The following is a 24,743-nucleotide window of genomic DNA, read 5'->3' on the forward strand; positions in this document are numbered from 1 at the left end:
GGCGCGCGCCCGTGGTCCCAGCTACTGGCCTGGCCGAGGCAGGAGGATCGCTTGGGCTCGAGAAGTCGAGGCTGCGGGGAGCCATAGTCGCCACCGCACCCCAGCCTGGGCCACAGAGCGAGCCCCCGTCTCTGAAAAACGCAGCAGGGGTGACCGAGGCCCATGCATTGCCCGTGCGGAGCATTTTGGGGGTGTAGGTGGCCGGTGGCGCCCACAGGCCCTCTTGAGTAAGGCGGCTCCGCCGAGGCCGTCCCGGGGCCTCGGCTCGGCTCGGGAAGCCACGCAGCCTGGGGGCGCGGACCAGTCCTCCGAGGCGGCCCCTCAGTGACATCGCGTCCCTGCAGCTGCAGCGCCCGCCTCTCTGCTCCGGCTCCGGCTCCGCCTCCGCCCTGGAACGCAGCGCGCTCCGCCCGAGGCCTCCCGGCGGCCCACGCAGGAATCGCGGAGCTTAGCTGTCGCCACCTCGCGCCGGGTCCGCGCGGCCCACGGGACCCCCCCTGACGCCCCCGGCCCGCGGTCCACATGGACGTGCGGGGCCCTGAAGCCCCCGGCGGGCGCGCGCTGCGGGACGCGGTGAGCCCCTCCCCCACTCCTGCTTCTCTCTGGCTGGGGGCGCCCCTGCGGTTCTGGGGGGTTTTGAGGTCCTGGGGGGGAGCCTGCGGTGCTGGGGGCGCCCCTGCGGTTCTGGGGGGTTTTGAGGTCCTGGGGGGGGAGCCTGCGGTGCTGGGGGTGCCCTGCGGTCTTCGTGGGGCCCAGAGCTCCTGGGGGGCCTGCGGTCCTGAGGAGTCCTGTGGTCCTGAGGAGTCCTGAGTGCCTGGGAGGCCTGTGGTCCTGGGGGGGCCCTGAAGACCTGGGGACCCTGCGGTCCTGGGGGGGCCTGAGGTGCAAGGGGGAACCCTGCTGTCCTGGGGGACCCTGCGGTCCTCGGGGGGCCCTGAGGTCCTGGGGGGAGCCCTGCAGTACTGGGGGGCATTGAGGTCGAGGTCGGTGGGGAAACAGCTGGGCCAAAGGGTGCCCGAAAGGGGACCCACGAGTGTCGCAGCGCCCAGGGCTCCGGCCTCTTCCCGGAAATTCTCCCGCCCCCCGCCCTTCCTACTTGCCAAGAGAGTTCCAGGCCCACAAGAGGACTGGCTATGAGGAAGAGACCTGGAATTTGAAGGAATGTGTTGGGCGTTGTGCAAGCCCCAACGTAAATTTCCTGACAAAGGTGGAAAGCCCTGGCATGGTTCAGAGGCGGGGCCTCTTCCTATGTCCACGGGATTCTAGATTCACACCACGGTACGTGGGGCTCACTGGGATCTTGAACCCCCAGCTGGGAGAATTTTGTGCTTCTCAGCCTCACTGTTCTCATCTCACCCTGGACACAGTTGCAGGGTAAGGAGTAGATTACACCATGAATGGTGTGGGACGTCAGTCTGTAAACTACAAAGCAGTATATAAACAGGAAACGCTTTCAGTAGCAATGGTGATATTTCTGTATGACCTGGTAAGTAATTTCATAAGAATTCTTGAGGAGCGCAGGGTCACGAGATTTTCTCCTGCGTCCTCTTCTGCATGCTTTATGCTCTTGGCTCTGGGCCAAGGTGTGTGATCCTCCTGCATTCATGGTGTGTGGTGTGAGGAGGGGGATGGGTCCCTGCCCTGTCTGCACGTGGCCCTCTCATGGTTCCCGGGCTGCTTGTTGAAAAGACTTTCCTTTCCCTCTGAATCCAAAGGCCTTAGCACCTTTGTCAGAAGTCAACAGACTTATGGATGGGCTTATCCCATGATATTTAAAATGTCATATGTGGGCCAGGTGTGGTGGCTCATGCCTGTGATCCCAGCACTTTGGGAGGTCAGGGTGGGCAGATCACCTGAGGCCATGAGTTCAAGACCAGCCTGGCCAACATGGTGAAACTCCGTCTCTACTAAAAGTAAAAAAATTAGCTGGGCGTGGTGGCACACGCTTGTAATCCCAGCTACTTGGAGGCTGCGGTGGGAGAATCACTTGAATCCAGGAGGCGGAGGTTGTAGTGAGCTGAGATTGCGCCATTGCATTCCAGCCTGGGCAACAAAGGAACACTTCGTCTCAGAAAAAAAAAAAAACAACTCATATGCCAACAGTAAATATTTATTCAATTGTCTTACGGTTTATTTTTTCAGGCAGAAAATCTATTTCAGGAACTTCAGGAACATTTTCAAGCTCTGACCGCAACATTAAACCTCAGAAATATCCTTTTCTACCTTTAACAAATGCTATGATTCTTTCGGACTGGTAGATTATCATGGAGTATCTTTTTGTTGTCTGCTAGTAGTAGGTAATAATTTACTTAGGATTTCCCAGTATTTACTTCTGTGCTTTTATGTGGCTTCCTGATGTGTTAATTACCCCTCACCTGTAGCAAAAGCTCTACCTCCTGCTGGGCACAGTGGCTCACGCCTGTAATCCAGCACTTTGGGAGGCCAAGGCGGGCGGATCACAAGGTCAGGAGATTGAGACCATCCTGGCTAGCACAGTGAAACCCCGTCTCTACTAAAAATACAAAAAATGTGGCAGGCGTGGTGGCTGGTGCCTGTAGTCCCAACTACTCAGGAGGCTGAGGCAGGAGAATGGCGTGAACCCGGGAGGCGGAGCTTGCAGTGAGCCGAGATCGCGCCACTGCACTCCAGCCTGGGTGACAGAGCGAGAGTCCGTCTCAAAGAAAAAAAAAAAGCTCTACCTCTTGCTTGACTGGCAACACAGGATGTCTTGTGCAGCAAGTATAAAAGACAAAAACACAAACATGTAACACTTCCCAGTGGGGCTTCCATCAGTCCCCAACCGGACAGTGCACCCTAGACCATAGACCCCACAGAACATAACACTGAAGCACAGGATCCGAGATACGGCTCTCCCAAACTTTGTTTTGTTTAGTTTAACTTCATCAACTCACTGTTTTGTCTTAGAAACATGAAATCAAACAGAATGAGAATAGAATTTTTTTTGGAGTTGGAGCAAATCTAGATAAGGGTCACAACTGCCCCAAGACTTGCCCAATTTGAGCTCATGCTACACAATTAAATATATTCCTTAAATACTGTGTGCTTGCAACTTTTGATTTTGTAAATGGGCTCCCACAGAACAAAAATGAGTCTTAAACATAAAATTAAACCATACGAATGTTAGTTTTTTAAAGAGTTAATTTCAGCTGGGTGGTAGTCTATAGTCCCACCTACTCAAGAGGCTGAGGCAGAAGGATGGCTTGAGCCCAGGAGTTCAGGGCTGCAGTGAGCTGTGATCACACCGCTGCACTCCAGCCTGGGGGAAGAGCAAGACCCTACGAACAAACAAAAAAGAGTTAATTTCCATTATATTTATTTTTACACACCCAGAGTTTGACTAAAATATACCAGACAATCTCCTGTCCCCAAATCCATGTCCAAGCAAGGGGAGCCACGTTTTCTAAGCTCACGGTTTAAAGGTTAAAGGGACACACTGAGGAAAACTCAGGGAAAGAAGCTGATTTGCATGGACACTAGGCCTGTCGTTGGTTCCCTCTTTTCAAAAGTTGCATCTGCCATGGCTTTGCCATGAGCACGGTGATGGCAGGTGCCATGGGAGGTGGGGTCTCTGAGGACATCCTGGCTGTGCTCCGGCGGCTCTGGACTCCAGCTCTACGCAGAGCTCCTTAACGCTGTACTGGAAGAAATGGGAAATCGCATTGAGGACTTACAGAAGAATGTCAATGACTTAATGGTGCAAGCTGGCATTGAAAATTCTATTAAAGAACAAATGGTAAGGTTATTAGGAAACTATGTCAACCGTTTGCATATCTTTTGACCGCTTTCCTCTTGAAACATACAATCCCATATTTGTTCACTATGGGAACTGCTGCCTCTGTGCTGCATGAAAACTGCTCAGGAGAATAAATTTCCAAATGCTCATTTCTTTTTTTGAGGTGGAGTCTTGCTCTGTTGCCCAGGCTGGAGTGCAATGGCATGATCTTGGCTCACTGCAAACTCCACCTCCCGAGTTCAAGCCATTCTCCTGCCTCAGCCTCCCAGGTAGCTGGGACTACAGACATGCACCACCACGTCCAGCTAATTTTTGTATTTTTAGTACAGATGAGGTTTCACTGTGTTGGCCAGGCTGGTCTCAAACTCCCAACCTCAGGTGATCCACCCACCTTGGCCTCCCAGTGCTGGGATTACAGGCGTGAGCCACCACGCCCGGCCACACCCAGCTAATTTTTGTATTTTTAGTAGAGAGTTTCACCTTGTTGGCCAGGCTGGTCTCGAACTCCTGACCTCGTGATCCGCCCGCCTCGGCCTCCCAAAGTGCCTCCTCTGCAGGGTATCTCAGGCCACCCAGTGCCACCCGAACCTCATCAGGGTACTGTAGGCATTCTCACAGCTTCTGATGCTGAATGTAAACATGCCACAAAAGAATGCTAGGATCAGAGGCATGTTTAAGGCCATTAGTAAAAATGACATAGAAAAAATGATTCAGAGGCCAGGCACGGTGGCTCAGCCTGTAATCCCAGCACTTTGGGAGGCTGAGGCGGGCGGATCACGAGGTCAGGAGATCGAGACCATCCTGTGAATGGTGAAACCCCGTCTCTACTAAAAATACAAAAAAAAAAAAAAATTACCCGGGCGTGGTGGCAGGCACCTGTGGTCCCAGCTACTCGGGAGGCTGAGGCGGGAGAATGCCCTGAAGCCGGGAGGCGGAGCTTGCAGTGAGCTGAGATTGCGCCACGGCACTCCGGCCTGGGCGACAGAGCGAGACAACGTCTTAAAAAAAAAAAAGAAAAAAAGAAAAAACAATGCAGAATAGCGCCCACGTTGAGCAGGTCCTCCCACCTGCGTCCATGCGGATGCCTCCCCAGGGATCCTCTGAACCTCCAGGTCAGAAAGCTGGTGAGCCATGAATTCACCCTGCATTGTAATTTTTGGGTGTGGTCCGTTCAGGTAGGCAGAGGTGGCAGTGCTCCGATTCTGCTGGTGGACTGAAGTCCTCATCCCTTCTCTGCGTGAGCTCAGAGCAGAGGCAGTCTTCCCCCAGACACCTAACCAAGTTTCCTGCAGACACACTGGCATCATAACCTTCAGATGTTTATTCTGAAAGTCTTACAGCAGTGTGTCAGTGGCCCCATACTCTATTGGAGCCTTCTGCCCCTTGCTTTTTTGTTCAGTACTGAGATTCATGTCGACACGTGTGGCTTTAGGTCAGTCGCTAACTGCTCCCTAATAGTCTTGATGATTTACTTTATATTTGACTAATATTGTTTCCAAACAATGCTGCACTATTTTTGTCTACTTCTTTGTGTACACGTTGCCAGTTTCTCTAGGGGACTTGGTTATTCTGTACCTAGGGGCTTGTCGCCTGCATTAGCTGCCACAAGTAATTTCTGGACTTTGCCTAGAAGCCATCCTGGGAAGATGGGAAATAGAATTCACTAGGTACCCAGAGAGCCACTAGTTAATCCAACTTGATTAAAGCACCAGAGTGCCACAGACGAGGCAAGGCTTGGCAGCCATGCAGGCCTTGGTTTCAAATCTTATCCTCTGTTGCTGGCTGTAACCTGGGGAAATCTAAGCTTTAGTTTTCTTCTCTGCCAAATATCTACCTGGTAAGTGGTTGTAAGGATGTGAGAAAATTGCAAAGAAGCACTTAGGTCAGGGCAAGGTAGACGGTAGGTACATAATGAGATAAACTTGAAATACAGAGTCTAAATCATTATGATTTCAACTGTACTGCAGCCACAAAGCACCAGTGAGAACGTTATTAAAATCAGGGGTGAACATACTTAATACACCTGATAGGAGTTACGGCCTGAACGTTTATGTCTCCCTAAATAGCTGAAGACCTAACTGCAGCATGTCTGTATTTGGAGATGGGGCCTCTACAGAAGTCATTAAGGTTACATGGGTCCTGAGGGTGGGGCCCTCATCCAGCAGGATTCGTCCTTCTGAGAAGAGACGCCAAGGGCTCGCCTGCTCTCCCCCGCGCCTGCATCAGAGAAGGGGGCCATCAGCAAGCCAAGGAGAGCCCTCCCCAGAAATCACACGGACCAGCACCTTGATCTGGGACTTCCAGAAAAGACAACTGTGAAAAGACAAGTTTCTGTTGTTTAAACCACCCAATCTGAAGTATTTTGTTATGGCAGTCCTGGGCAGACTAATACAATATGCAACACATTTACAATAAATACAATAAACTTACAAATGTGGAATGTAATTGTTTTATCTTTTTCTGGTAACGCCAGTAAAGCTGTTATCGTAAGAGACATAATTCACACATCATCCACCAATGATGCAATTGACAGAATTGTACGATTATCACAATCTTAGGGCACTTTTTCTTTTTATGCCTGCTCAGCTTATGTAAGCACATTTTCATTACGTCAAAAACAAAACTGCCCATTAGCTGTCACCTCCTATTTCCCCCTTCCTCCCAGTCTTAAGCAACCACTAATCTGTCTCTATGGATGTGCCTATTCTAGAAATTCCGTATAAATGGAATTGCACAGTATGTGGTAACCGGCTTTTCACTTAACCTACTGATTTCAACGTTCACCCGCGTTGTGGCATGTGTCAGTACTTCATTCTGTTTATGACTGAATAATATTCCATTCTATGGATGGACATTTTGTTTAACCATTCATCTGTTGATGGACACGTGGGTTTCCACATTTTGGCTTCTGTGTATAGTTTCTATGTGGACATATGCGTTCAATTCTCCTGGGTATGAAACTGCTGGGTCAAACGGTAACACCATGTTTATCTTTTCTTTTTTTTGAGACAGGGTCTTGCTCAGTTGCCCAGGCTGCAGCTCAGTGGCACAGCCATGGCTCACTGCAGCCTTGACCTCCGGGGCTTAAGTGATCCTCCTGCCTCAGCCCCCCGAGTAGCTGGGCCCACAGGCACGCACCACCATGCCCAGCTAATTGTTCTGTATTTCTTGTAGAGACAGGGTCTCACCAGGTTGCCCAGGCTGGTCGTGAACTCCTGGGCTCAAGCAATCTGCCTGTCTCAGCCTTCCAAAGTGCTGGGATTACAGGCTTGAGACACCTGCACCCGGCCCATGTTTAACTTTTTGACGACCTGCCTGCCTGTGTTACCACTTTGCCACCAGCAGTATGTGAGGGTTCCAATTTCTCCACATCCTTGCAGACGCTTGTTGTGATCTACTTTTTGTATCTAGCCGAACTCGTGGGTGTGAAGTGGCGTCTCACTGTGGTTTTGATTTGCATTTCCTTAACAAGCAGTGATGTTGAGTGTCTTTTCGTGTGCTTCCTGGCCGTCTGTTTCACCTGCTCCGGAGAAATATCAGGAGTGTAACACTGAGTGTCTGTTACATGCCAGGTACTCGAGGTCCCATACACACTCTCCCTAGCCCCTCACTCTGATGCGGTGTTACACTCTCCTACTTTATAGATGGAAAAATCAGCACTTGGGAGATTAAACTGCAGATTTGCATTTGAATTTTAAATCCATTTAAAAAGCACACACTCATTTGTAGTGTATGTAAAAAATGTGCTTCATTCTGTAAGTACCCTCCTGTTTCCACAACAGCAATCAATCTCCCGACAGCAGTGAGCCCTGTGCACCACTCCTGTGCCCAGTAGGCACCATGTGCTTCCAAGTTCAAATCTCTGCAGGGCAGACACTATTATCCGCCTTTACCAAGGAGGAAACGGAAGCTCAGAGAAGGTACCCTGCCCAAGGTCACTTGGTGGGGCAGAGCCAGGGTCTGAGGTCAGAGGGCCCAGGGTGTGCTCAGGTGCCCCCATCCCTGCCCTTCCTCAATTTCACTTCAGAGCGTGAGTGTGCTGAGATGGGACACGAAGATCCCAACCAATCATCCACACTGCTAGGATGAGAGAGGGCTAGAGAAACCTGAGACTGTAATAAGGACATTTTCTTTCTTTTCTTTTTTTGAGACGGAGTCTTGCTCTGTTGCCCAGGCTGGCGTGCAGTGGTGCAATCTTGGCTCACTGAAACCTCCACCTCCCGGGTTCAAGCAATTCTCCTGCCTCAGCCTTCCAAGTAGCTGGGATTACAGGCACGCGCCACCATGCCCAGCTAATTTTTGTATTTTTAGTAGAGACGGGATTTCACCATGTTGGCCAGGCTGGTCTCGAACTCCTGACTTCCTGATCTGCCCGTCGTGGCCTCCCAAAGTGTTGGGATTACAGGTGTGAGCCATCGTGCCTGGCCAATAAGGAAATTTTCTAACTATATGAACTGAAGGGCCATGGCTTCTACAGAAAATATGTTTACATCAAATACAATCTTGGGAAGAATAAAAAATAGCTCTCCTATTCCTTACAGAGAAGGCTATAAACAATATTTTATTGTACTGTTTTTATAACCAGAGTAAGAGTAAGCCTTTGGATTCTGTCATGGATTGAACTGTGTAACCGCAAAATTTATATATTGAAGTCCTAACCCCCAGCACCTCAGACTGTGACTTTTGTGGACACAAGATCCTTGCAAATGTAATTAGTTAAGATTAGGCCATGCTGGAGCAGGGTGGGCCCGAATCCAACACAGATGGTGTCATTACGAAAAGGGGAAATTTTGGACACCAGCACCCACACAGGGAGGACACAGGTGAAGGCAGAGATGGGGCGAAGCATCCACACAACAAGGAACTGAAAAGACTACCAGCAGCCCCCAGAAGCCAGGGAGAGGCCTGAGCGGATTCCCCTCACGGCCTCAGTAGTAACCCACCCTGCGACGGACGTCCTGATCTCGGACCCCCTGCCTGCAAAGCTATGAGAGCATACATCTCTGTTAAGGCCCAGCTCGTGCCATGCTGTCACCGCAGCCCCAGCAAACTAATCAAGTATGCAAAATGCACAACCTCACAGGATAAACACCTTCGTTTTACTCCAAGGATAAGAATTAACTTTGACTAGGAAAATCAGTAACCTATTCATTAAGTTTCCTGAGAACAAACAAGTAGGCCTGCTCCTCTCACCACGTGCTTGTTTATTTCGGTGAGTTAAGACCATGTAATCAATTCCATCTCAGAGGTCCTCCAGCCCTGGAGCTTCCTGTATTTTCCAAAGGCTTTAAATAGCTTAAAACGTTTCCACACAAAAAGGGCTCCATGACATCTATCCGCGCAGACTGAGGGCGCCTCAGTAGCGGTACTTGGTGGAGTAGTCCTTGGGGGACACCACCAGGCCGCGGCCTTTGCGGGCCCCGCGGTACACGGTCTCGATGATGTCCACCATCTCCTGCTTGTCCTCCATGGCCCAGTTAATCTTGTTGTTGTTGCCAGTCCCCAAGTCAATCATGATGTGCTTGTTCCTGCAAAGAGAAACAAGGGCATCCATTCTCATAAAAGTCTCTTTAAAAAAGAATTCCTTGAAAACAATGCCGTATTTTTCCCACTGTTACAAGCTCTTGTTAACGTCACTGAAGAACGCGTAAAATCGAGAGTGTAGCCATGATGCAGGCGAATACAGGAAGCACCTAAATGTGTTTTTAAAAATGCAATGCATTGTCCACCACGTTCTTTCCTGCATTTTTCTGTATTTATTTAGGACAATTATTCTAAGGGGAAATTAAAAGGTCAAAGGAGGGCAGGCGCAGTGGCTCATGCCTGTAATCCCAACTCTTTGGGAGGCCGAGGCAGGAGGATCACTTGAGGCCCAGAGTCCGAGATCAACATGGATAACAAAACAAGACCCCCGTCTAATTTGTACTAATTTACCTGATAAAAGCAATGTGTAAGTTTTTCATGGTGCTCTTATGAGCAATGACATAAATTGTATGAAAAGCCCTTCAACTATGAAATGAAAATGACATTTTGCATGTTTATGGTTAGGGAAGTAGACAATTCTTTACTTATCTTTCAAGAGACTAGTTCTTTTCCTCATGAATACTTATGTGCACTTTACAAGATAATGATATTAACCCTTTGTTGTGCTGGCATAAATTTATCCTGGTTTGTTGAAGTTTCTTTTTGAGACGGGGTCTCACTGTCATCTGGGCTACGGCATAGCGGCAAAATCAACCTCCTGGCCCAGATGATCCTCGCACCTCAGCCCTCTAAGTAACTGGGACCACAGGCATCAGCCACCACACCCAGATAAATTTCTAGTTTTTCGTAGAGATGGGATGTCCCCATCTTGGCCAGGCTGGTCTCAAACTCATGGCCTCAAGTGATCCTCCCACCTCGGCCTCCCAAAGTGCTGGGATTACAAACGTGAGCCACTGTGCCAGCCTGATTACTTTTCTTAGAGATGCGATCTATGTTGCTAAGGCCAGACTCGAACCCCTGGCTCCAGTCCCACTCCGGCCTGCAGAGTGGCTGGGCTGCAGGCATGCCCCACCTGAAGACTGTTTTTTAACGTTCACTTCCACAAGATCATGCATTTGGCTTCCACCTACTATTCCGTAGAAAGTATTCCCCGTGAAGTCTCTGGTTCAGGAGAGGCAAATCTGATCAGGGTCTGGAGCCCACCTCTGGCCGCCCTCTCATTTTCCATGCTGCAGCATGCAGCATGCACCAAGCTCCTTCTACGCTGACTGGGGGCTGCCCGTAGCACCCTCCCCGCAGCCCTATCTGACTTGGGTGTACTTCTTCGGTATTTACATCTCATAAACACCTGCCTCCTTTCACTTCTTCAGTACCCCCTGCTAATTTACTCAGCTGTTTCTATCAGACAACGTCCTATGAGAGTGGGAATCCTGTCTTATCTGACATTAGACCCCACCACTAGACCACAAACCTGATACATGTTTGGTGCATAAGTTAACTGAAGTACCGTTTGTCTTAAAATTCTAAATCACAGAAACAGCAGAAGGAAGTTTCATCTCCTTTTCTGAGTACAGCATCAGTCCTAAAAATATCAAACTACACTAAGTAGGCTACTGCCACCACCCAAGGCTGTTGCCTGCAGCCTCCTTGCCCCTCACAGCATCTCCAGCCCCAGGCTGGCCTCCGCTGCACACTGTAGGGGACAGAGACCTAAGACGGCCCTCCCTGTTCTCACCTGAAGAATTTTGAGGGGCAAAATAGAAAAGGCCTCTATTGCCTCGAACAGGCTATTCACAGAAATATGGACTTCAGGAATGCCTGGTGTGGGCCTGGAAGGAAGTGAGGAGTGTGTTACTGGGAAACGGAGAAAAGGGGACCCCGTTACAGAGTGGCCGAGGAACAGTGACACGGGGTCCGCAGTTATAGGAAATCAGAGCTCAAAAGCAACACACTTGGGATATTTAGCTGCGGAAACTTCCAAGCAAAGTCTCGGAGGTGCTGCCTTCAAGAGAGGAAAGAGGCAAATTAGTGTTAAGAACTGTTAACAAAAGGAATAAATTCTTTAGCCTCTCCGGATGGCCAAAGGTGCTGAAATTCAGAAATGGCTGCTGAACGCACAGTAGAGAAAAGGATGAAGGTCAGCCCCGCAATCTTTGCTGAAACCTAGGAAAGATCAAAAGTTTCACAAGAAATGCAGGGTGCACCTCATAGATCTTCTCGACCTAACAGGAGGCACCTAGGAAGCCAAGGGTATGTCCAGGGGAGCGTATCCCGACGCCCAGAACCGCGGCAGTGCCTCACGCGTTGGCAGCCTGAGGCAGGAGGATGGCTCAAAGCCAGGAGTTCAAGGTTGCTGTGATGGTGCCACTGCACTCCACCCTGGGTGAGAGTGAGACTCCATCTCAATAAATAAATAAAACAAGGTGATTATCCTGGATTATTTGGGCAAGTCTAATCTAATCACAGTCCTCTAAAACCAGAGCATTTTCTCAGGCAGAACTTTTCAGGAAGTCAGAGAACCTGTGTGAAAAGATCTCAATGTGCCGGCATGCCAGTGCTGGCTTTGAGGGTGACGGGGTCTCTAGCAGCAGAGTGGCCTCAGGTAACAGCAGCAAGGAAGCAGATCTCAGATCCACCACCACAAAGAGCCGGACTCAGCCCACAACCCAAACAAGCCCCTCAAACACTCCAGATAAGCACCCAGCCCATGGTTCAGACCTTGTGAGACCCTGAGCAGGAATCCAGCGGGCCCTGCCTGGATGTCTGACTTACAGAGCTGTGAGCTCAGAAAAGCGGGGTGATTTAAGCTGCTCAATGTGTGCTAATTTGTTACAAAGAATATAAAACTAATACATACCCTATACAACCCACCTGACCTTCCTTACCAAGTAGGAGGCTCCACTTTTGGAGAATGGTCTAATGCTCATGTAGCTAATTCACCAACCTCTATGGTAACTAAACAAGTAAAAACAGCATCAGATGGTGATTTCTTTCCCCATTAAATTTCCATAATGAAATCTTTGAGCTGATAAAATAATCTTGTATTTATAAGCAAAGTAATTCAGTTCAGGTGTTCCTCTTGGATATAAAAAAGGACACCGAAGTTGATGATAACATATTTAATAAATTAGGTTTTTGGTTTTTTTTTTTTGAGACGGAGTTTTGCTCTTGTTGCCTAGGCTGGAGTGCAATGGCATGATCTCAGCTCACTGCAACCTCCACCTCCTGGGTTCAAGCGATTCTCCTGCCTCAGCCTCCCAGTAGCTGGGATTACAGGCATGCACCACCACGCCCGGCTAATTTTGTATTTTTAGTAGAGACTCAGTTTCACCATCTTAGCCCAGCTGGTCTCGAACTCCTGACCTTGTGATCCACCCACCTCAGCCTCCCAAAGTGCTGGGATTACAGGCACTTTGAGCCACCATGCCCGGCCTAAATTTGTGATTTTACAACACATTTTTGATGAACAGATTATAGTTCCAGGTATCTAAAATATCAGTAACAACGTCTTTCATTGAATTACACTTCACCTAGGTTTCCCCGCAAAGTTATTTCAAAAGGGTAATTTGTTATTGAGTAAATGCTAAAACTAGAATTGTTACTTTGAAAATTATTTAAAAGATTCACACTGATTGCCTGGTGATACAAACGATTTTGGGACATGACTGTACAACCAACTTCCTTCAAAATAAAATAATCTAAAGAGATCTTGATTACATTAAGCTTCCAAACTGACAATATTCAATTTCAATAACAACTTTAAGATAACATACCTGAAGAAAAACATGACAGTACATGGATCGTATAACTCATACATTTTGTTGAAGTCAGGTACTTCTGTAATATCCACAAGATAAATAACTGCAAAATTTTTAACCTAAAAGGAGATTAAAAAAAAAACTGAAATAACAGAACACTTTGGTTTTCACTTTATAGAAGCACATTTATAAAAACAAAACCAAGAATTTGTGTGGATTAGGGCAATTTTTGTTTTTTTTTTTTGAGACAGGGTCTCACTCTGTCATCCAGACCAGAGTGCAATGGTGCAATCAGCTCACTGCAGCCTCGACCTCCCAGGCTCAAGCTATCCTCCCACCTCAGCCTCCCAAAGTGCTGGGATTACAGGAGTGAGCCATCACTCCCGGCCAACAGGGCAATTTTCAAACTAATTCTTCAACGTTTTTTCCCCATGCAGCGGGCACGTGGGAAGATCATGTGACACTACTGGGACCTTGGCCACCAGTTCCTTCCGCCTCACGCCACCGTTTCCCAGAATAGTTCAGGAATTGGCCACTGGATCCTTCCGCCTCACTTTACCATCTCCCAGAATCGCCTAGGAATTAAATTTCACTCAGGTAACAAGTTATGAAAGTCCTGCAGAAAACGTCCACAGACATATTATTTATGCTGATCTAGTAATCATCTATATGAACCTTTACAAATAGTTACATGCATCTCACAACTGCTCTAAAATATGCCTGTAGAATCCCGCCATCATTTCCCCGCAATTAGGTCTGAACACTTGCAAATACTAATAGTACCCCCAATAATACTGCAGGTAACACATTTTCTGTTATTTTTTCTTTAATTGCAAGTTTATCAGAGATTTAGAAAAGTCAGAAAAATAAAAAGAAAATAAGATCACCTCCAATCCCAACACCCCCAACACCCAGGGGTGACTGCTGTTACCTTTTTTCCGGAGACAGGGTCTGGTTCCGCTGCCCAGGCTGGAGTGCAGTGACAAGATCTTGGCCACTGCAACCTCTGCCTCCTGAGCTCAAGCGATCCCCCCATATCAGCCTCCCAAGCAGCTGGGACTACAGGCACGTACCATCATACCTGGCTAATTTTTGTATTTTTTGTAGAGACAGGGTTTTGCCATGTTGCCCGGGCTGGTCTTGAACGCCTGGACTCAAGTGATACGCCTGCCTTGGCCTCCCAAAGTGCTGCGATTACAGGCGTGAGCCACCACGCCTGGCAATACTTTTACTATATTCTTTCCCCTCTTTCTTATAGATATATATTTTTTAATTTGTTCATACTATTTCTGTTCAGACATAGCAAAATATGGTCATATTGTGATCGTACTACAATATTTTGTATCCTGCTTTAATTATGAGCATTCTTTTCTTTTTTTTTGAAATGGAGTCTCGATCTGTCGCCCGGTCTGGAGTGCAGTGGCACGATCTTGGCTCACTGCAACCTCCACCTCCCAGGTTCAAGCTATTCTCCAGCCTCAGCCTCTCGTGTAGCTGGGATTACAGGTGTGTGCCACCGCATCTGGCTAATTTTTTTATTTTTAGTAGAGACAAGGTTTCACCATATTGGCCAGGCTGATCTCAAACTCCTGACCTCAGGTGATCCACCCACCTCGGCCTCCCAAAGTGCTGGGATTACAGGCGTGAGCCACCACGCCGGCCAGTTATGAGCATTCTTTTACACACATTACCTACTTTCCAAAAATGGCAAACTTCTACGGCTGCGTGATTCATCAAATGGCTATGCCATTACTTTACCATTTGATACAGTTTGGATATTTGTCCCTGCCCAAATCTCAGGTTGAAACTAACTCCCAGTGTTGCAGGTGGGGCCTGGGGGGAGGCGACTGGATTATGGGGTGAATTTCTCATCAATAGTTGAGCGTCATCCTCTTGGTGCTGTCCTCAGGGTAGTGAGCTGAGGTTGTTCAAGTGTGTGACACTCCGCCCCAGCTTTCACCGTGTGACATGCCTGTTCCCCTTTGCCTTCTGCCATGATTGGAAGGTCCTGAGGCCTCCCCAGAAGCAAAGCCAGTACCACACTTCCTGTACAGCCTGCAGAACTGTGAGTCAATTAAACCTATTTTCTCATAAGTTACCCGGTCTCATGTATTTCTTTATAGCAATGCGAGAAGAGCCTCCTACACCATTCTTCCGTTACTCTCTGATTGTTCATTAATATTATTCATCTGTGAACATTTTCCCCCTTAAATTTGTATACATACTTCATTATTCCCTAAGGACAAATTCCTAAAATTCTGGAACAAAGGATATGACATTTTAAAGGCTCTTTATAAATACTAACTCAATGCCCTTTAGAAGCCTGTAGCCACTTCTGTGTGTTACGAGTTAAACTGTGTCCCCAAAACAGTTGAAGTCCTAAACCCCCAAACTGACAGCACAGCTTATTTGGAAACAGTACTGCAGGCGTAATTAGTTAAGGTAAGATGAGGTCATACTGGAGTAGGTGGGCCCCTAATCTGGTGTGACTGGTGTCCTTACAGGAAAATGGCCACATGAAGACACAGCGACAGGAGGCTCTGGGGGCACCAAGGACTGCAGAGGTGTCTACAGGCCTAGGAGCTCCAAGAGGCTGCTGGCAGCACCAGAAGCTGGGAGAAGCATGAGGACTCTCCTTGGCAGGTTTCAGAGAGAGCCCAGCCTGGAAAACACCTCGATTCTGGACTTCTGGTATCCAGAATTGTGAGAGAAGTTTCTGTTGTTTTAAGCCCCTCAGCTTGCAGTGTCCTCTCACAGCAGTCACGGGAAATCAATGGGATAGGCACAACATTTCTTCATATAAAACTAAATCTTTACAACCTGACTGTAACTTACAGGTGAAATAATGATATCTTGGATTTGCATGAAACACACAGCCTAAAAAAATGAGGGGTTAGATAACACAAGACCAGCAAAATACCAACAATTGTTGAAGTGGAACAATAGGAACAGAGGGGTTCACTATATTCTCTACTTTGGGAAATATTTTTAAAAAATTAAGATGGAAATGTAAACCATGGAGCAGGGCGGGGAGAGGGGGAGTGGAAAAGCCCACACTTCACAAAGACTCCACTGCCCTTCAGCTTTGGTGAAGAAAACCGTATCAGAACTCCAGCACAGGGCCCACTGCAGGAGCGTGCGCCTCGCCATCCATGTGCTTTCAAAACCCCAAAGTGATGCCTGCGTTACACATGGGCCCCTCTGAGTCCGGTCACTCTGACAACGCCCATTTCTGAAACTCTAGTTTCCTGCAGTGTCCACAGTGAGAATGTGTTGGTCAGGTTGCCAGAATCCAGCTTCATTTTCATGGTAAACTAATAAACTGTCTTTTGATTTGACTTAAACACAAAATACTTCCCTACAGAAGCTAAAATAAATACACCAACAAAATAAATGGTCACAGGCATTAGGAAAGTCAAAATAATATTTCATTATTATCCCTTCAATGCCTTGCTCAGGGACAGATACAATAAATACCGGTAACATTATATTAACTTACGGAATCACCATGCAAATAATAAATTACTTGAAATATCATTTGGACAGGGTTGTAAATTGTGTATTTAAGAAAAAAGAAAGGTCACAACAACTTTTTATCATCTCTTTTCTTGCATGTAAAAAATAGTAAATATTATAACCATCTGTGGTTGGGAGAGGTGGCTCACGCCTGTAATCCCAGCACTTTGGGAGGCTGAGGCGGGCGGATCACTTGAGGTCAGGAGTTCGAGACCAACCTGGCCAATGTGGTGCAACCGTGTCTCTACTAAAAACACAAAAATTAGCTGGGTGTGGCGGTGCACGCCTGTAATCCCAGCTACTTGGGAGGCTGAGGCAGGAGAATCACTTGAACCCAGGATGTGGAGATTGCAGTGAGCTGAGATTATGCCACTGCACTCCAGCCTGAAGGACAGAGCAAGGCTCCTTCTCAAAGTAACAACAGCAACAATAATCAGAGGGCAACTGAGTAACTGTAAAGATACAAATGTGACTCTCCTTTTGCCTTCAAGCTCCGGCCCACTGCATCTAACCCCGTGAATGCTAACAGAAGCAAACTACCACATAAAGCTCACGTGCCACGAGAACTTAAACATCCTCTGATTTCACCACAGGCAAGTTTCACGAACATTTGAGAATGTACTAGGTATGAGGCACTTCTCTCTCATGGATTCTAATTCTTTCAACACCTCTAAATAGATGTCACTGATGTTTTAGGTGATGGAATTCAGGCTCGGAAAGGTCACGTGAGTGATGCCCAGCCGCACGGGGAAGGGGCACGGCGGAGATGCACTCTGTCTGGCTCCAAAGCCGGAACTCTGGATGACAGAATCAGCCTACCCACAGGAGACAGGGGCGGTGGCGTGGTCATGGGGTGGCAGGGAAAAATATGTCCTTAGAGAATTCCATGTGTAAAGAGAAAGACACAAGAACAGCAGCCAGGTCTCAGATCCAGCATCAGGGCAAGGAAGCAGAGGTGCAGGATGGTGGGGACGGACGCGCAAGTGGACTGGCCCACAGAGGACCTTTTCCGCTTGAGAGTCTGGGCCATGTATTTATTTCTAAGAAAGCAAGAATTGAAGAGTTCAGTTTTGTACATACTGAGTTTGAGAAAACTAAGGGACATCCAGAGAAAAAGGCCCTCCAGGTAGTGACTGGCCTGGAGCATACAATGGAGTCTGGGCTGGAGAGAGCTACCTTACCGCCGCCACCTACATCCAGCAGTGACCCCAGCCAGGGTGGCAGGTGCCAGGAAAGGCTTGGGAGTGAGCGCAGAAGCCCACTGTAGAGTTGGGGGCAGGAAAGGGACGCCAAGGAGGCAGTCTCAGAAACCAAGGCAGGAGACTCCGGGGAGCTGTGCCGAGTGCCTCAGAGAGGCTGCCAGAGGGGACGATATCGGACGGGGACACTGCAGGGGCTGAAGGACTGAGGAACAGAGGACCTCAGTGTGGACAACTTTCAAAAGTCGAGGCTATGGAGAGAGAGGGAAGTTACTATGGGACTTGGGAGTTGAGATAGGAGAGGCTGGAAGGGGCAGGCAGAGGGGAGCTCCCCAGTCTCCCACCCCCCTCTTTTCTTGGTGAAATGGCATCTGTGGGGTGACTGGAGGAGCACGAGCTGAGGGCAAACATCAGCAAACATCCAGCAGCATCTGCTGGTGGCGACATTTCCACGGTAACCAAGCGCTTGGAGGAGGAGCTGGGTGAGTGCGGCCACACTGCTCTGCCAAGTCATCCCGTGACTTCCTCAACAAAGGCAGCTTTTTCTTTTCTTTTTTAGATGGGATCTTACTTTGTCACCTAGGCTGGAGTGCAGTGGCGTGATCTCGGCTCACTGCAACCTCTGTCTCTCAGCCTCAAGAGATCCTCCCACCTCAGCCTCCCAAGTAGCTGGGATTACAGGCGCCCACCACCACATCTGGCTAAGTTTTGTATTTTCAGTAGAGATGGGGTTTCACCATGTTGGCCAAGCTGGTCTTGAACTCCTGACCTCAGACGATCCGCCCACCTCGGCTTCCCAAACTGCTGGGATTACAGGTGTAAGCCACCCGCTGGCCTCAAATTGTTTTTAAATTCTTCGATTGCCTACAATTGTAAGTATCTTTTCCAACTCTGTTGCCGACACACCTCATAAGCATGCTTTTCCTTTAGGCAAGTCAGCAATTACAGTGCTCAGCAGTTCTTCCACATGCCTCTAAGTCCACCTGCCAAGTTACAATGAAATAACTCTGCAAAACACATGGCCAAAGGCTGGCACATGATACCAACCACTGTTCTACACTTTTGTATGGAGTCCCTCAACCAGCTAAGAAAACACCTAAAATTCCGGAAAAAGTGTTCTGGGAAGTTGATTAGCACAACAAATTTCTGAAGTGTTGATTTTTACATTTTTAGGTAATTCATGTCAAAGCCATAAAAAAAACGGAACAACCTGACTTTCTAAAATTAATGTTTGCCTTAATCAGCTCTCACAATAACTTGCAAACTTAGTAATGTGAGAGAAGTAATCACAGTTACAACAGTGGCATTACTGCCTATGTGACAGGAGTGCTCTAGAAACCTTTATTAATCCCACTACAGCCCTACGAGTTAGGCACAAGTATCCCCTTTTTACAGGTAAGATGACGCACAGGGCCAAGTTCGTAACGCTCATGCATTAATGAAGTGCCAAGAGCCTAGCTAGAGTCTGCGCCCTCAACCACCACTCAACACCACCCCTCATACCTTGTGGCTAGCTACAAGGCTGTTTTTTATGCAGAGACAAAAATCCAGAGGAAACACCAAAAATATCCATTGTTTGTTTCTACAAGATTCCTCATCTAGCTTAGTGTTGACTCTCACCGGTTCGATGGGCGTTCTGTGATCCTTAATGTGATACTTAAGATACACCCCCTAATATGGCTGCTATGAAGTTCCATAAATATGTATCTGCCTTATACACAATTTATTAGAATGTACTATCATGGGCCAGGCATGGTGGCTTACACTTGTAATCCCAGAATTTTGGGAGGCTGAGGTGATTGGCTCACTTGAGGACAGGAGTTTGAGACCAGCCTGGCCAATATGGCAAAACCCCATCTCTACCAAAAATACAAAAATTAGCAGGGTGTGGTGGTGGTACAGGCCTGTAGTCCCAGCTACTCGGGAGGCTGAGGTTGCAGTGAGCCAAGATCATGTCACTGCACTCCAGCCTGGACAACACAAGAAGACTCTTGTCTCAAACAAACAAACAAAAAATGTGCTATCATGAGTCAATAATACTACTGAGGAATTTTTTTGTTTTTAGAGATGGGGTCTCACTCTGTCACCCAGGGTGGAGTGCAATGGCACAATGATAGCTTACTGCAGCCTTGACCTCCTGAGCTCATCTTCCGTCTTAGCCTCCTGAGTAGCTGGGGTTACAGGCATGTGCCACAATGCCCAGCTCACTGAGGCTATTTTAAACTCTATCTGCGTGGGCTTTTTAACACAAAAAGTAAGTCCCATTCAGTCTTCTCACCCATCATGGGATTCAGGTAACAGTGAACCCCCAGCACTGCTGTTTGAGTGTTCCTACAAAATGGAAAGACAGCTCAAAGGTACATGAAATCGTCTCCTGTGACAGTGCTCCTACAAAATGGACAGACAGCTCAAAGGTACATGAAATTGTCTCCTGTGACAGTGCTCCTACAAAACGGAAAGGCAGCTCAAAGGTACATGAAATTGTCGCCCGTGACAGTGTTCCTACGAAACGGAAAGACAGCTCAAAGGTACATGAAATTGTCGCCCGTGACAGTGTTCCTACAAAACGGAAAGACAGCTCAAAGGTCCATGAAATTGTCTCCCGTGACGGTGTTCCTACAAAATGGAAAGACAGCTCAAAGGTCCATGAAATTGTCTCCCGTGACGGTGTTCCTACAAAATGGAAAGACGCTCAAAGGTCCATGAAATTGTCTCCCGTGAGAGTGTTCCTACAAAATGGAAAGACAGCTCAAAGGTCCATGAAATTGTCTCCCGTGACGGTGTTCCTACAAAATGGAGAGACAGCTCAAAGGTCCATGAAATTGTCTCCCGTGACGGTGTTCCTACAAAATGGAGAGACAGCTCAAAGGTCCATGAAATTGTCTCCCGTGACGGTGTTCCTACAAAATGGAGAGACAGCTCAAAGGTCCATGAAATTGTCTCCCGTGACGGTGTTCCTACAAAATGGAAAGACAGCTCAAAGGTCCATGAAATTGTCTCCCGTGACGGTGTTCCTACAAAATGGAGAGACAGCTCAAAGGTCCATGAAATTGTCTCCTGTGACGGTGTTCCTACGAAACGGAAAGACAGCTCAAAGGTCCATGAAATTGTCGCCCGTGACAGTGTTCCTACAAAATGGAGAGACAGCTCAAAGGTACATGAAATTGTCGCCCGTGACAGTGTTCCTACAAAATGGAGAGACAGCTCAAAGGTACATGAAATTGTCGCCCGTGACAGTGTTCCTACAAAATGGAGAGACAGCTCAAAGGTACATGAAATTGTCTCCTGTGACGGTGTTCCTACAAAATGGAGAGACAGCTCAAAGGTACATGAAATTATCTCGCTTCAAAACTGCATAAAATCAGCTGCTAAATAGAAAACTTTTTTTGTTTTTGAGACACGGTCTCACTCTGTCACCCAGGCTGGCATGCAGTGGCGCAATCATAGCTTGTCGCAGCCTTGAACTCCTGGACTCATATCCTCCCACCTCGGCCTACCGAGTAGCTGGGACCACAGGCGCATGCCACAACGCCCAGCTAATGTTTTCATTTTTTGTATAGACAAGGTTTCACCATGTTACCCGGGCTGTTCTCGAACTCCTGGGCTCAAGGGAACCACCCACCTCGGCCTCCCACAGGCGTGGGATACAGGGCCTGATGAACACTTTATTTATTATTATCACTTTATCAAATGAATTGCCCCACACTTATTAGCAAACTCTAGGCATCTGTGAAATCTTTTAAGCATAGCTGTTTCCAGACTGATTTTCTTCCTGAAGTTTACAGCTCAGTTCTAATCCCGCATGAAGTCAAGTGAGCCCTGTGGAAACAGCAAATCTATACAACACATCTAGGAAAAATCATATCAAGTCCAGCCTGAACATTTGCAACTGTTTCTTACTTTAAAACAGCTGGGATATCCAGACAGGACTCAGAACAAGATAAGGAAGAGTCCCCATTATCTGCCATTTCTGCACAGGAAAATTTTTAAATAGTTATATTGTTCTTTATACTAAAACCTTATATTTCAAAAATTTCTGTTGAGCTTCTCCAAAAAGGGCTTCCAAAATTAGGAAGTCATATTTGCCCATAGACTAAGAAGAAAATAAAACATGAATATTCTTTCAATGCATTTCAGGTGTGCACTTTTTTTTTCGAGACAGGGTCTCACTCCTGTTGCCCAAGCTGGAGTTCAGTGGTGTAATCATGGCTCACTGCAGTCTTGACTTCCCGGGCTCAGGTGATTCTCCCACCTCAGCCTCCCAAGTAGCTGGGACTACAGGCACGTGCCACCACGCCCGGCATTTGTACTTTTAGTAGAGAAGAGGTTTCACCATATTGTCCAGGCTGGTCTCGAATTCCTGGGCTCAAGTGATCTGCCTACAATGGCCTCCCAAAGTGCTTTACTGAACTACTGACGTGAACTACTGCGCCTGGCCTAGGTTTGCACTTTTAATAACTATATTATAATATTTGCATTAAAAGTTTATTAATAAAGCTATCTAAATTTGTGGACAAAAACAAAAATCAGACTATTTTAAAAGACCAAAAAAATGCCCCAAAGTGAGCCCATTTCAACTGTCCTTAAGTGTGTGTCCACTATGTGTGTCCACTAGTGATACAGTGATTCATTCTGTAATAACAAAGAAATTGGACATAAAGGAATTGGAAAAAAAAAAGCAAATCTGGCAAAGACCCTAAACACTTACATTAACACATAAAATCTGTTTCCTAGCTAAGAGCATCTTGCTGAGCTCTGCTCGGATGTGATGAGACAAAGGCCCTCACATCTCCAGCCATCCTAGCCTCGAGCTGCCGGCAGCAGGATCTGAACACCACCTGATGTTTATGCCACCACCTGCAATGTAGAACAGTGAAAGATTCTAGAATTCATAACTCAAAGTCAATACAGCAGTGATTTACTTATTGGGAAACTGCTCTCAGTCAATTCTTCGCTGGATTTCCAGTATCTGCCCTTGTCCACTACAGCTCAAGCAATAACAAACTGATGTGTTGGCACTGCCTCTCTCATCGCTAATCCCTGGCTGGCAGAACCCCCAGTGTGGGAGAGAACTGCTGCTCCCCTGAATTCCCTAGGTACCTCCTCAAGTCCTCAGTGTCCTGGTGTCCAGGAGGAAGAGGCTGCGAGATGGCTGGTACTAAAGCTACTCCACCTGTCCCTGACCCCATGGAAGGTGACACAAGTCACATCAGAATTCCCTGAGGGGCTTCTTTAAAAAGCCATTGCTGGACTTCACCCCATACCCATAGAATCAGAATCACAGATGCATTCTAGTAAGCACTCCAAGGGATTCTTGTAATAACTAAAATATAACAACATTTCCTAACTTCATGCCTCTCCTACTAAATAAGAAATAGCAAAAATTAATAAATGGCAGGCCAGATAGTCTTTCCTTTCCTGAATATAAAATATGTCCTTACATCTGTTATTCTTTACTCAAAGGAGTTATTTTAACCCAGGCCTACTTTAGCATCTGTGAAAGAAAAGATAACTTCAATGTTACTTTTACTCTTCATTAAAAGGAATAACCTCTCAAATTACTTACGGAAAATTAATATGGCAAATATTTTATTAACACCCTAGTATTTGTGCCCTGTGCCCTATTGCTACAGCTGCAAAACCCAAATAAAAGTCATCTTAAAATTGCTATGAGGAACCACAAAAAAAGAATGAAACCTGGTTATAAAATAGTGTCCTACAACTTTTATTGTCAGCAAATAAATGCCAAGACCACTCAGTGTACTATTAGAAATTCAGAAAACTAGTTCTAACAAAGCATATTTCTGTTTTCTCCTGATGTTTACTGCATCTTAATCACTCTAAGCTGTAAACCGCATGACTTACAAAAAGCGTGGTGGGATAAAGAAAACAATACCCACAGAAAAACAGGATTTCTTATGCTATTAACATGAAAGTCCTGCTTTATGCATACAACAAATAAATAAAGTACCAAAAAAAGACATCCTTTTAAATTAAGGATCCGCGCTCTCAATAAAACCTGCAAGTGTATTTTGTTCACTGAACTGTAAGTTTGGAAAAAACGCCTTATCAACAGAAATAATTAATTCATTTGAGAGGAGGGGGATCATAAACCCTTTAAAATATGAAAAACTACAAGAGCTCCCCGCAGAAAAAGGCATGAAACGCCGGCACAGTCCCCGAGAGCGCTCGCCCGCAGCGAGGGCAGGAATCGGCTGAACGACTGCGCCGCGGCCCCTCCTCGGGGAACGGCTCGCGCCCCCAGGCGACGCCGGCAGGGCAGAGGCGCGGGGCAGCTGCGGAAGCACAGCCAGCAGGGCGGGAGGGTCCGGCGCGCTACCTTCTCGGCGATGCTGTACAGGACCTCGTCCATCTTCATGCACGTAGGGTCCCAGTCGTGGCCGAAGCGGATGACGACCACGCGGTCCTCCTCCGAGAGGATGGCCTGGTCCACCTGCCAGCCGTTGTGCAGGTGCGGGAGCATGTACGACATGGCGGCCCGCGCGCTCGCCGCCGCCCAACGCGGGGCGCCAGGGAGGGCCCAGCGAGGTGGGCTCAGCCGGCCCCTCACTCCGCGGCCCCCGCCGCCCCCGGGCCCGCGGACGAAACCCGGTCCCGCCCGCACCCGCAAACTCCGAGGGGACTGCCACCCGGCGGAACGTCTCGGCGCGCACGCACCGACGCCGTGCGTGCTGACAGCATGCGCGCGCTAGCGCCGTGCGTGCTGACGGCATGTGCGTATAGGCGCCGCGCGAGCGTGTAGTTGGCCGGGTGGAGCGGCGGCGACCTGGCCACCGTGGAGCGCGGTTGGTTTCGTCTTAGCAGCCGTCGGAGTGGGGGTTCCTCCCCAGCGTCCAGGCGGCCTGGTGGTCCTGAGAAGCCCCGGGCTGGCCGTGCCCTGCCCCCACGCACCCGCCCCGAGGCCGCCCGCCGCCGCCCGGGCTGTCCTCCAGCCACGGATGGGGACGTCCAGAAAGGCCCGGAATGCCCGGCACTGCGGCTCGTTTTCTTCCTTTCTGGTGCTTGTTTCTG

At 47.9% G+C, this 24,743-nt stretch overlaps 2 protein-coding genes and 1 long non-coding RNA gene across 8 annotated transcripts; 2 read left to right on the forward strand and 1 right to left on the reverse strand.

The window, feature by feature from the left end:
* HSBP1L1 (heat shock factor binding protein 1 like 1) lies at positions 1-6,194 on the forward strand. 4 transcript variants are annotated; one of them, XM_063716976.1, is made up of 5 exons: positions 360-1,278; positions 1,368-1,486; positions 2,143-2,209; positions 3,660-3,754; positions 5,821-6,194. In XM_063716976.1, exons 2-5 carry the CDS (start codon positions 1,394-1,396, stop codon positions 5,830-5,832), a joined length of 267 nt encoding a protein of 88 aa, XP_063573046.1. In that variant the 5' UTR covers positions 360-1,278; positions 1,368-1,393; the 3' UTR covers positions 5,833-6,194. The 4 variants fall into 4 exon arrangements, with proteins under 4 accessions (XP_054394116.1, XP_063573048.1, XP_063573046.1 ...); XM_063716977.1 differs by having other exon boundaries at positions 641-1,278; positions 3,666-3,754; XM_054538141.2 differs by lacking the exon at positions 1,368-1,486 and having other exon boundaries at positions 1-573.
* A 2,105-nt stretch (positions 6,195-8,299) lies between these two features.
* Positions 8,300-24,460, reverse strand: TXNL4A (thioredoxin like 4A). Of its 3 annotated transcripts, XM_024235823.3 has the most exons (4): positions 24,052-24,370; positions 22,420-22,568; positions 13,012-13,115; positions 8,300-9,282 (listed from the first exon to the last, which is right to left on the reverse strand). In XM_024235823.3, the coding sequence occupies exons 2-4, from the start codon at positions 22,453-22,455 to the stop codon at positions 9,111-9,113; spliced, it is 312 nt and encodes a 103-aa protein (XP_024091591.2). In that variant the 5' UTR covers positions 22,456-22,568; positions 24,052-24,370; the 3' UTR covers positions 8,300-9,110. The 3 variants fall into 3 exon arrangements, with proteins under 3 accessions (XP_024091591.2, XP_024091590.1, XP_054394115.1); XM_024235822.3 differs by lacking the exon at positions 22,420-22,568 and having other exon boundaries at positions 24,052-24,408; XM_054538140.1 differs by lacking the exons at positions 13,012-13,115; positions 22,420-22,568 and having other exon boundaries at positions 8,938-9,282; positions 24,052-24,460.
* LOC134760313 (uncharacterized) lies at positions 13,422-16,923 on the forward strand. Its single transcript, XR_010137652.1, has 3 exons — positions 13,422-13,593; positions 14,906-15,061; positions 15,501-16,923. It is a non-coding gene; the product is annotated as an uncharacterized LOC134760313 (long non-coding RNA).
* Positions 24,461-24,743: the final 283 nt, after the last annotated feature.

This window comes from Pongo abelii, chromosome 17, assembly GCF_028885655.2.
Source record: "Pongo abelii isolate AG06213 chromosome 17, NHGRI_mPonAbe1-v2.0_pri, whole genome shotgun sequence".
In the NCBI taxonomy this organism is placed as follows: Eukaryota; Metazoa; Chordata; class Mammalia; order Primates; family Hominidae; genus Pongo; species Pongo abelii.

Coding starts and splice junctions, on each gene's coding strand:
- TXNL4A (XM_024235822.3), bottom strand. CDS start 24,204: ATGTCGTACATGCTCCCGCACCTGCACAACGGCTGGCAGGTGGACCAG. Junction 13,116..24,051: donor TGTACAGCATCGCCGAGAAG/GTAGCGCGCCGG, acceptor ATCTCCTTTTAG/GTTAAAAATTTTGCAGTTAT. Junction 9,283..13,011: donor ACTGTCATGTTTTTCTTCAG/GTATGTTATCTT, acceptor TTCTCTTTGCAG/GAACAAGCACATCATGATTG.
- HSBP1L1 (XM_063716978.1), top strand. CDS start 1,394: ATGAATGGTGTGGGACGTCAGTCTGTAAACTACAAAGCAGTATATAAA. Junction 1,487..2,142: donor TGATATTTCTGTATGACCTG/GTAAGTAATTTC, acceptor TTATTTTTTCAG/GCAGAAAATCTATTTCAGGA. Junction 2,210..3,659: donor CGCAACATTAAACCTCAGAA/ATATCCTTTTCT, acceptor TTAACGCTGTAC/TGGAAGAAATGGGAAATCGC.